General features: G+C 51.9%; 3 protein-coding genes across 4 annotated transcripts; 1 reads left to right on the top strand and 2 right to left on the bottom strand.

The window, feature by feature from the left end:
- Positions 1-3,390, top strand: LOC108160134 (ankyrin repeat domain-containing protein 13D). 2 transcript variants are annotated; one of them, XM_033390625.1, is made up of 7 exons: positions 1-200; positions 375-507; positions 567-881; positions 944-1,260; positions 1,319-1,414; positions 1,479-2,215; positions 2,280-2,481. In XM_033390625.1, the coding sequence occupies exons 1-7, from the start codon at positions 102-104 to the stop codon at positions 2,440-2,442; spliced, it is 1,860 nt and encodes a 619-aa protein (XP_033246516.1). In that variant the 5' UTR covers positions 1-101; the 3' UTR covers positions 2,443-2,481. The 2 variants fall into 2 exon arrangements, with proteins under 2 accessions (XP_033246516.1, XP_017149417.1); XM_017293928.2 differs by lacking the exon at positions 2,280-2,481 and adding an exon at positions 2,540-3,390 and having other exon boundaries at positions 2-200.
- A 121-nt stretch (positions 3,391-3,511) lies between these two features.
- Positions 3,512-6,303, bottom strand: LOC117187784 (exostosin-3-like). Its single transcript, XM_033390624.1, has one exon. The coding sequence runs from the start codon at positions 6,240-6,242 to the stop codon at positions 3,552-3,554; it is 2,691 nt and encodes an 896-aa protein (XP_033246515.1). The 5' UTR covers positions 6,243-6,303; the 3' UTR covers positions 3,512-3,551.
- Positions 6,304-6,863: 560 nt separating this feature from the next.
- LOC108160133 (exostosin-3) lies at positions 6,864-10,364 on the bottom strand. Its single transcript, XM_017293927.2, has 3 exons — positions 10,155-10,364; positions 9,971-10,096; positions 6,864-9,912 (listed from the first exon to the last, which is right to left on the bottom strand). Exons 1-3 carry the CDS (start codon positions 10,362-10,364, stop codon positions 7,345-7,347), a joined length of 2,904 nt encoding a protein of 967 aa, XP_017149416.2. The 3' UTR covers positions 6,864-7,344.
- Positions 10,365-11,648: the final 1,284 nt, after the last annotated feature.

Genomic DNA, 11,648 nt, shown 5'->3' with positions numbered 1-11,648 from the left:
TATTTTTTCATATTTGTGACGTATATCAGCCCTGTAAAACAAAAGAAATTGCGAATTAGAAAGAAAACGCGAGAGGACGGCAGGGCCGAGACTTGGAAGACATGAAGAGCTTGGACGAAATCAAGGCGGAGTATCCGCTCCACTGGCACATCTGGAACGGAGACGTGGAGCAGCTTCAGGCCGAGCTACAAATTGACCAGGTAAATGGTGGGTGAGGTGGGTGTGGTTGTGGCTGGGCTGTGATTCTGGCAGAAGGAAAAGCCGGACAGGTGTGTGTGCGCACTAATTGAATTAGCGCATTCCCCGACAAACAACGGACGGCAGAGAAATAAATTGTTATTGAACCATAAATGGCACAATTCGTCAACTTTCAGAATGATAAGGAAAAACTCGATCCACGCGGACGCACCCCCCTGATGCTGGCGGTGCGATTGGCGAATCTTCCCTGCGTAAAGTGTCTTCTAGCAGCCAAGTGCAACGCGACCTATGAGCACGAAGGGTGGTCAAGTGAGTGCACCATTAGATAAGCTCTGGCTGATAAAGATGTAACACATCTCCCCCCGCAGTTGTACAGGAGGCCGTGTGCACTGGCGACGTAGACATACTGACTGCCATCATCGAGGTGCGTGACCTACAGCGGCACGTCCAGCGCGTGACGCACGTGCCCAAGCTCCTGCAGCACCTCCTGGACGCCCCCGACTTTTATATTGAGATGAAATGGGAGTTCACATCGTGGGTGCCGCTGATGTCGCGTCTCTGCCCCAGCGACACCTACAAAGTCTATAAGCGGGGCGCCAATGTGCGCATAGACACCACCCTGCTGGGATTCGACAACAACACCTGGCAGAGGGGGAACCGCTCGTACATCTTCAAGGGCGCCAGTAAGACTCCTACTTCCGAACCCAAGCAATGGCCTCACTCTTTCGTTTTCTTTTCCCCGCAGAAGAGACTGCCACGATGATCGAGATCGACCACGACACGAACGAAGTGATGGTGGAGCAGATGAGCAGCGATATCGGGGATATTGTGGCCATTCCCCCCGCCCTGGGCACTGTGCGCGCCCGCCTTAATGCGCCCGTCATCACCAACAATATCGAGATGGAAAAGATCAGTTTCGAGCGCAACAAGTGCGGCATTTGGGGCTGGCGCAGCGAGAAGTCTGAGGCCATCAATGGCTTCAACTGCAAGGTGTATGGGGCCAGTAATGTGGAGTTTGTCACAAAGACCCGCATGGACCACCTGAGCGAGGAGCAAATCAAGGTAAACCCTTTCCCTGTCCAATCTCCATTGAATCTCTGGCAACTCCAACCCCCCGCAGAACAAAACAGCACGGACGCCCCTTCACAGTCTGCTGGGCATTGCCGATGAGGACTACGTGCCCCCCACAGACGTAGCCGCGGGATTCAAAGAGCGCGTAAGTAGAAGCCATCTATCGTATGGTTCATATTTCGGTTTTTCTTAACCGCCTGTTACTGCAGACACCCTCGCCGCGACCTGGAGAGACAGCCTCCCTTTTGGCGGGCACCGAAAGCGGTGGGCGCTCCTCACCCGCCGTTTCCCAGAGCAATGGCGGCTCTGGCTGTGCATCGGGAGCAAGCACGCCCAGGTCATTAGTCACGCCAGAGGAGTACTTCAGCGGCGAGGACCTGCATGGCCGGGACGTGGGCAAGCCCAAAAATCTGAGCACAAAGGTGCAGCGTTTCAAGGCCAACCTATGGCTGGCCGAGGAACATCCGATACGACTGCAGGAGCAGGTGCTTCCGATTTTGGACCTCATGTCTACCATGGCTAGTCCCCATGTGTCAAAACTGAAAGACTTTATAACTATGCAGCTGCCAGCCGGCTTCCCGGTCAAGGTGGAGATACCGCTCTTCCACGTCCTCAACGCCTGCATCACGTTCGGCAACGTGTTCGCCATGACTACGCCTGTAGAGTACGTGGCCACCCTGGAGGAGCAGGACCGCGTCACCTGCCTGGTGGACGACCGCTGTTTCGATATACCCAATCACTACACAAACCGGGGCGGCGATTCCCGGCGCCAGATCCCACTGGACGAGGACGACATGCTGCAGTACGCCATCGAGCAGAGTCTGGTGGAAAGCAGCGGCGCCTGCGGAGCCGAGGCCGACGATAAGGTTGACATTTGGGAGGTGCTGCGCGGACAGAGCGTTGTTGGATCGGACATGCTGCCCGAGGACGACGAGCAACTGCAGCGGTAGGTTATGATTGACAGTTGGTCTCTTTACAGGATGCTAACCGGTGCAAACCGCCACCGCTAGTCACCCTCGCTTCTCCTCGCACCTGCTTTCACCTCACCACCATTACGGACGATACTCGCCGTCTCCCCACTCCCTCCTAGAGCCGCAGCCCCGCGGCCGCTCTGCTTCGGCGGGGGCTCAGTTCAAGAACGACCTCAGCTACATGAAGAAGATCTTCAAATAGTCCTCCCCCACACCCTTTCACTTATCCCCTCCGCCTGTACTGCTAGATCGCATCTTATCCGAGCTTTGTGTGTTTCCGTTTTCCATTTCGTCCGCAGGGTGCTGCACGAGTCGCTGCTTGGGGCCCATGCTAACGCCAGTGGCTCTCCCGCCTCCGAAGACGATGACGATGGGGGCTTCCGTTACGTAGACCCCGACCTGGCCATGGCCATGCGTTTATCGCAGCAGGACCAAAAGAAGTACGAGCTGGAGCGACAGCGCGAGCAAGAGATGATCGAGCAGGCGCTCAAGCTCAGCCTGCAGGAACACTAGCCAATCAATCATACCAGGGAGCAACCAATCACCACTCGACGAAATCAATTACGAACTGGCACTCGCTTTTCCGTTTGTGGCGCAATCGATTCCAAAACAAAATTCAAGTTATATTTTCTAGTGTAACACTTTCGTCTAAGTTGTATAAATATTATTTAAGTTGCCTAATTTAGTTCCTCCCTGTCCTCTGGTTCTCCTGGATCCTTGTTTGAATTGTGATACAAGCAGCATCAGCAGGATTCGCCTGATCCGCTTTTTCTGATCTGGTCTCAACTCGTCCACTCGCGTGCGAATCCCATCCCCCACATTACACAGAACATACACAGAATCCACAGCTATACGATTTGTACACCAAACACCTCTATATACTATACTATTCTATCATATATATATATATATATATATATATATGTACATCGTATGTATGGAATGTACGATAGATAAGCATTCATATTCATGTATGTGTATCTGTAGATCTTGTAGTCATAGTTTTTACTATCTATTAAGTGCGTGTGGGAATGAACAAATGTCACATATCCTCTAATATTCACATTTTCCTATTTTCGCTCAGTTTGAAGATCGTTGGCTGACACCTACTAGTATCTATAAATATACACCCACTATATATCTGTATTTACTAATCAGCATTATCACTAATTTGTACTAACGAATCACACACATTCATTCTCTGGGCAAATGAGGTAAATATTCATACATATATACTATATGAAGTGAAGTACACGAAATCAATACGAATTGTATAATCCATCTCCATCTCTGGAGATGCCTTTACTAGATCTAAATGTACTTGAAACACTTTTGCTTGTCGTGCGGAATGCGAGTCTTGAACAGTACCGATTCCGCCCGATACTGGGTGTTTAGCAGGGGCGTGTAGCCGAACACCTGGCTAAAGAAATTGATGCATTTGTTGCGGTTCTGAAGGTGTTTGGCTCTTTGGCTGAGCGCAGCCTTCATGCCACGGCGGCGAAAGTTCCACCGAGAAGTGATCTTCACCGGCGGCCGGCGGGTGATGTGCGAGACGAGGAAGTTCATGGCGATGTCCTCGCAGTTCATGAACTCGTCCACCTTTTCGCGGATGGCCTGTGGCAGGTGATAGGTGTACAGGTACATGTAGTATTTGTGCAGGAAGGCTGCTCCGGTGAGCACCATGCTCAGCTCGCAGCTGCAGCTGTGATTGTATCGCCACATGCTGCTGTCCACATCCCAGGCATGGTAGCGGCCAGGCAATCCCACAATGCGGTCGCGGTGTTCGCGCCATACCCGGAAGCCGAACACAATCTCGTCTTGTCCGATTTGAACGTCGTCATCCACCGAAAGGACCGCCTCCGTCTCGATTACGTCCAACGGCAGGAAGCGGTTGTTGAGGGAGTTGCGCGGGCCGCGTACTACATCCACTGGCACGCCAATTTCCGGCCAGAGAAGATTGATCCGCGGCAACTTTCGAGAGTTCCATACCACGACCACCTTGTGCAGATATGGCAGCCCGTAAAGGCGACGAAGCAAGCCGCACAGTACGGGCTCCCGCTCGTAGGTCAAAATGACGATGGTGAACTGCTCCCTGGGATAGTTTCCACCGAGAGCTTCGCTAAACTCCTTACCGGCACCGCCAATGCCCTTACCAATAGGCCGGAATTCGGTGTAGGATCCAATGAACTTGGCATCGGAGGGAAGGGCCGGGTCGAAGGGCAGCTGGGGATACATGTAGAAGGGATCTACCCAGTCGTTCCAGGCCTCTTTGGACTGCATTCGCAGGATCGTGTAGTTTCTGCGGAAGGTGGGACTCGGATATGGTGGCTCCATGGGGCCCAGAAACTCCTCTGGTAAAATGGTTAATCTAATCTTTGCCTTCAATGGCGCAAAAGTATTGTTGAAAACGCGTTGGGCCACTACTGGTGGAACCGGGCGCGGTGGTATCCCCAGGCGGTCGCGTAGGCTGGCTATCACCGTGTCCACAGTGGCCTGAACGGAACTGAGGTACCGCTCCCAGATTAGTCGTCCCTGGCGCCGAAGAAGAAGCAAGTCCGCGTCCTGGACGGCTCGAAGGAGGAAGTGCAGCTCCGTGATGCGAGCCTTGGGCATGAGGAGTGCCGCCCGACGCCAATCCAGAGTCTCCGCATACGGGAGACGAAGCTCATCTGCTCCGAGGATGACGGGAACGGCCCCGGAGCGCAGCGCCTCATATAGTCGGGCTAGCATGAGGGTGGAAGCCACACGTCCGTTCAGCGGGGGAAGGATCAGCGCGAAGGTAGAGTCCTTCAGCAGCTGCTTGCGGGACGAATCCGATCCACAAAGCGTCCAGTCGGACACGGAGTCCGCCTCCTGCTGCTCCGTGGCGGGGACGCACTGGAACTGTAGCTCGAACTGATCCTGAGTGGGTCCCTTGGACATATCCGTCAAGTGTTCCAGTATGAAGTCGTCCAGCGGGTTGGAGCCTTGGGGGTCTGTTTTCGGTCTCATCTCTCCCTGGAACGAGAGCAGGTACTTGCGGCGGGCGGGCACCATGCTGGCACACTCCTGCCAAACGTCTCCTCCTGGCGGACCGAGGATGGGGGGCACAATCAGATCGTATCCGGGCCGGAACTGGTCCAGCTCGAAGGCGCTCTGCACCGCAATGGCTCGCATGGTGTTCTGCTGGAGCAGTGCATTCGTCCTACGGGAGCAAAGGTCCCGGCGTGCAAAGTTTAGCAGCACATGGTTGCGGCCATCGCCTCCCCAGTAGGGCAGGTTGTACAGCTTCTGCATGTCGATGGGGCAGTGGTGTGTGTGGCTGGCTGCGTATCGGTTGTTTCGCAGCAGGTCCTGTTCCAGCAGAGCCTCGCCTACCAGCACCAGGTAGATGCAGGCTTGCGTTGGATCCCTCACTATGTGCGCGTTGTAGCCGAGCGTTTGTTTGAGAGTTGTCTTGAGGAAGCCATCGATATCGTAGCCAGTTCGCTGGACGTTGTGTTCGTCGGGGTCATAGAGGTACACTGGAAAGCCGGAGGTGAGGCTGCAACGGGAGTGGTCGAAGCAGTTGTGCATCGCACAGGAGGCGGCTACGCCCGTCGAGACAGTATTCATCTTTTGGGGCAGGGAGTTGGGCAGGAGAGTGGGCGGGAGGGTAATTTTGGGAGTGTTTCGCACTGCCTCTTGCTGGGCCTTTTGCGCTTGCTTCACGCCGATTTTAAGCAGCTCCAGCATCTTTTGCTCTCGCAATCGCTCTCTTTGGAGCTCCACGAGATCCTTTTGGTACTTTCCGATTGCCCACTGCAGCTTATAGATGGACTGCAGCCTTGTCTCGGCCTCGGCCTCGGCAGTCAGATCCAGGTTTAGTTGGTGAACTCTACTCATGCGGTACGCCATACAGGACACTAAAAACACCAGCATAAGAAGCAGTGCGATAATATTGCAGCGACAGTGTGGTAGCCAGGCAGTCTTAGCAACAACCGGCGCTCCGTTCTCTTCGCTACAGCTGCGGGAGGTGGCCATGTCGAAGGAACGAGCGAGTGTTACTTATCCTCTGATATACTCGTATGTATTATATAAATACTACTTTCGTTCGATTTCGAAACATCTACTGAAATTCCATACCTACTCTATAGCATTATTTATTCTATATATTTCTCTCCCCAGGCTCAAAAATAACTGGAATTCCTTTGTGTAAACCAAATACTAGACAATTGCAAGATTTTGCATGAAAGTGGGGTTGTTCAATAGTGGGGTTTTTTCATGACACAGACGCGTGCGTGGTCTGTCAATTCTCTTTTAGGCTATCCTTTGCTCTGACCGTGTATTCATATTTGGGTCCGGGTATCTATCGGAATATAGATCCCTGTATCTACTACTGAGTCGCTTAAAAACGAATATTATATTAGTCTTAATATTTGTAGCTTTAGCTCTCTTAGTTCAGTTTACTTATAATTTGTCTCGATCATTAGTCTAGCATCTATATTTGCTGCCATGCGGTAGCGCCCTCCGGTCGGGAATTCGCGCGTAGTTAGCATCGCCTTAGTATCGCTTGGCATGCATGAAGTGGGTGGGATGGTGAGGTCAACGTCCTGATACATCAAGATAAAACGTGATGAACGGATATACATACAAGGAAAAGGATTCGTCTAATTGATCATCCTTTATTGATACAGATTGTAGATGCCTTTATCAGGCGCTATATACAGAGTAGTCAAGTGGGGGACATACATACATACATAAATACACAGTAACATAGGATAATTAAGCGAACGTAGACACACATAAGTAAAAGACTTACGATCTGTTTTGGTATCTGAAAGCATCTCCGGCAGGCCGAAGTAGACAAAGGTACATCCATAGGCACATATAAGTAAGCACAGGATGAACATTCGCGTGGTTGAGCGGTCTGGGTAATCTCATATTGCTTATCAGTAGCTACGCTTTGAGTGAAAGTCCAGTGTTGTCCGTAGGCTACGTAGTATATACTACTTTGTGCTTAGAACTAGGAGTGGAGTCCGACTGGGAGTCGGGCCGGAGTCCAGCGCAGTAAGTGAAGCGGCCGTTACCACCGATGTGGTTCATCGTTTCTGGATGGATACAGGTGTGGATGCCCCGATTAGATCTAGATGTACTTAAAACACTTCTGCTTGTCGTGCGGAATGCGAGTCTTGAACAGGATCGAGTCCGCCCGGTACTGAGTGTTCAGCAGAGGCGTGTAGCCGAACACCTGGCTGAAGAAATTTATGCATTTATGGCGCTCCTGGAAGTGGGTGTCGTCCTCGCTGAGCGAAACCGGGCAGCCTGGGCACCGGAACGTCCACCGAGAAGTCACCTTCACCGGGGGTCGGCGGGTGATGTGCGAGACGAGGAAGTTCATGGCAATGTCCTCGCAGTTCATATACTCGTCCACCTTGTCGCGGATGGCCTGTGGCAGGTGATAGGTGTACAGGTACATGTAGTACTTGTGCAGGAAGGCTGCTCCGGTGAGCACCATGCTCAGCTCGCAGCTGTAGTTGGAGTTATAGTGCCACATGTTGTTGCTGCTCACATCCCAAGCGTGGTAGCGACCGGGGAAACCGACGACGCGGTCGCGGTGCTCGCGCCACACACGGAAACCAAATAAAATCTCGTCATGCCGTAGGTGGGCGTCGTCATCGACTGAGAGCACCGCCTCCGTCTCGATTACATCGAAAGGCAGGAAGCGGTTGTTGAGGGAGTTGCGCGGGGCGCGCAGAACCGCCACTGGCACTCCGATGTCTGGCCAGCGAAGGTCGTCCAACGGCGGCTTTGGTGAGTTCCATACAACAACCACCTTGTGCAGATACGGTAGCCCGTAAAGGCGACCCAGCGAGTCCATCAGCACCTGCTCCCGCTCGTAGGTCAATATGACAATGGTGAACTGTTCTCTGGGGTAGTTTCCGCCGAGGGCTTCGCTGAACTCCTTACCGGCTCCTCCAATGCCCTTACCGATTGGCCGGAATCCTGTGTGGGATCCAATGAACTTGGCATCGGAGGGAAGGGCCGGGTCGAAGGGCAGCTGGGGATACATGTAGAAGGGATCTACCCAGTCGTTCCAGGCCTCCTTGGACTGCATTCGCAGGATCGTGTAGTTTCTGCGGAAGGCGGGACTCGGATATGGCGGCTCAATGGGACCAAGAGACTCTTCCGGTTCCGTGTCCAGCCCCACTGGTGGATCGGACTTTAACGGTATAAATGTGCTGTTGAAGACGCTCTGTGCTACTACTGGTGGAACCGGGCGCGGTGGTATCCCCAGGCGGTCGCGTAGGCTGGCTATCACCGTGTCCACAGTGGCCTGAACGGAACTGAGGTACCGCTCCCAGATTAGTCGTCCCTGGCGCCGAAGAAGAAGCAAGTCCGCGTCCTGGACGGCTCGAAGGAGGAAGTGCAGCTCCGTGATGCGAGCCTTGGGCATGAGGAGTGCCGCCCGACGCCAATCCAGAGTCTCCGCATACGGGAGACGAAGCTCATCTGCTCCGAGGATGACGGGAACGGCCCCGGAGCGCAGCGCCTCATATAGTCGGGCTAGCATGAGGGTGGAAGCCACACGTCCGTTCAGCGGGGGAAGGATCAGCGCGAAGGTAGAGTCCTTCAGCAGCTGCTTGCGGGACGAATCCGATCCACAAAGCGTCCAGTCGGACACGGAGTCCGCCTCCTGCTGCTCCGTGGCGGGGACGCACTGGAACTGTAGCTCGAACTGATCCTGAGTGGGTCCCTTGGACATATCCGTCAAGTGTTCCAGTATGAAGTCGTCCAGCGGGTTGGAGCCTTGGGGGTCTGTTTTCGGTCTCATCTCTCCCTGGAACGAGAGCAGGTACTTGCGGCGGGCGGGCACCATGCTGGCACACTCCTGCCAAACGTCGCCTCCTGGCGGACCGAGGATGGGGGGCACAATCAGATCGTATCCGGGCCGGAACTGGTCCAGCTCGAAGGCGCTCTGCACCACAATGGCTCGCATGGTGTTCTGCTGGAGCAGTGCATTCGTCCTGCGGGAGCAGAGGTCCCGGCGTGCCAGGTTTAGCAGCACATGGTTGCGGCCATCGCCTCCCCAGTAGGGCAGGTTGTACAGCTTCTGCATGTCGATGGGGCAGTCGTGTGTTTGGCTGGGAGCCGTCGGCTGTTGCTGCTCAGCCTCTTGGGCCGCGTATCGGTTGTTTCGCAGCAGGTCCTGTTCCAGCAGAGCCTCGCCTACCAGCACCAGGTAGATGCAGGCTTGCGTTGGATCCCTCACTATGTGCGCGTTGTAGCCGAGCGTTTGTTTGAGAGTTGTCTTGAGGAAGCCATCGATATCGTAGCCAGTTCGCTGGACGTTGTGTTCGTCGGGGTCATAGAGGTACACTGGAAAGCCGGAGGTGAGGCTGCAACGGGAGTGGTCGAAGCAGTTGTGCATCGCACAGGAGGCGGCTACGCCCGTCGAGACAGTATTCATCTTTCGGGGCAGGGAGTTGGGCAGGAGGGTGCGCGGCAGGGCAAGATCAGGAGTGTTGCGCTGCACTGCCTCCCGCTGGGCCACCTGCGCCTGCTCCACGGACATCTTGAGACGCTCCAGCTCGGTCTGCTCACGGAGCAGCTCCTGCTTCAGCTCCTCAATTTTTTGATTGTACTGACTGATGTCCGACTGCAGTTTCTGGCGGCGGGACTCTAGCTCGCGCAGCTCCACTGACACAGTGCTCTGGGAAAAGTCGGATACGGTTTAATCCAAATTAGGTTCCAATGTGTTTGGCACTTACCTTGATTCTTACCATCTCCTCGATGCGCATCTTTAGGTCGCCGGCCCGCATCGCGCTGAAATCCTCGTAAGCATCCAGCAGCGGGGAGCTGCGGTGCAAGTCCGTGGGAGGAGCATCCTGCTCGGCCTTTGCGGAAATAGGACGTTTGATAAGTCAAGTCTACCTAGGAGAAATAGATACGTACACCCATGATGCGGTACGCAAGGCAGGACATCAGAAACATCATCATGAGAACCAGGGCGGGCAGTTTATAGCGGCGCCATTGCCTGATCCACGAGACCCTCATGCTCATCGCGTGTCTCTGCGGGACCGCTGCCGACGCGTCTTTGCCGCTTCCGCTGTCCAGTGGGTGATAAGCACCGCCGGAGTTGCTCAGGTCGAAGGCCAGAGACATGGTGCAGCTTCAGCTTCCGGACTTCAGCCCTTGCATGATAGGTTGTCCCAGTCTTTGTTTTTTTTATAATTTTATTTACATGTATTCTTCAGATTATGTGACCGCGGATTTATCATTAAAATATACGGTCCGACCCTCAGAAATATACCAAAATATACCATCTCATTTAAAAAATATACCGTAAATATACTGACGAATTCAAGTTCTATTTTACATATTCCTTGTTTTTGATCTTCCGTCGAATAATACTCGCTATATAGAACATTTAGCCATGCCCACATAATTTTAACCAATTCATGAATTAATTTTCTACACAATTGGTTAGTTTTTAGTCCTCGCTTTTATTGTATTTTGACTAAAACAAGGTTTAAACAAAATAGTTCAACAAAAAAAACAGTCGCAATGTTGCTGGTATTTGAAGACATGATACGTGTATAGGCCTTTGTGCACCCTATTTCGTTAATTTTATATGAAGATCAAACGTAATTTATTAAGACCTTTTCTCAAATTGATATGTTTTTGACTTATTCATGTGTATTATTAGTATCTTGTATAAATTTATGTAGATCCTGATACCTACTGAGCCTTGGAAGACAAACATTTTCTCAATTCTATAACATCTATTTCCCCCAGGGTATGTGTGCATGGAATGGGACTCATTGTTGTGAACCGGTTATGACGACTAATTCTTGGTTAATCTTTCTTCCGTTAAATATTCCCAGCTATATAGATCTCTCAGTTTAGCCGAGATAGTTTTATATGATTGCTGAATCAATTTTAATCAAGATAAACTACTTTTAAGTACTTGCATGTTTTTTGTTTTGACAAAAACACGATTTCAACAAAAATGTTCAATAGTCGCAGGTTGTGACGTCAATGGTGCTGGTATTTGCAGACTCATTTGTTGTTAACCAGGGCATGGGCGTTTGAATACCCTATTTCGTTAATATTATATAAAGATACTGTTTTCCAAGCTGCTTTCAAATGTAATTAATAAAGGCCTTGTTTTAGATTGCATTTTTTTGGTCTATTCAATCATTTGATTAGTTATTTGTACATAAAACCTGAGCCCTGTAGCGATTCTTTGTCTCTGTAAGAAGACCACTAATTGCGAAATATCGTTTAAAATAGATGCTGACTAGTTTCTGACATGCTGCCAGGGCTGCCATGAAAACAGCCGCAAATATCGAAATTCAAATGATAGTTTATAACGCACACCGGCAGCGCAGCTGTTCCGCAGTAAATAGAAACTTTAGAAAGTCAATTAACACCCACTGCCCAGGA

Source organism: Drosophila miranda, chromosome 3, assembly GCF_003369915.1.
Source record: "Drosophila miranda strain MSH22 chromosome 3, D.miranda_PacBio2.1, whole genome shotgun sequence".
Lineage (NCBI taxonomy): Eukaryota > Metazoa > Arthropoda > Insecta > Diptera > Drosophilidae > Drosophila > Drosophila miranda.
Note: the sequence above shows the minus strand (reverse complement) of the source record. Positions and strands in the feature narration are given on the sequence as shown.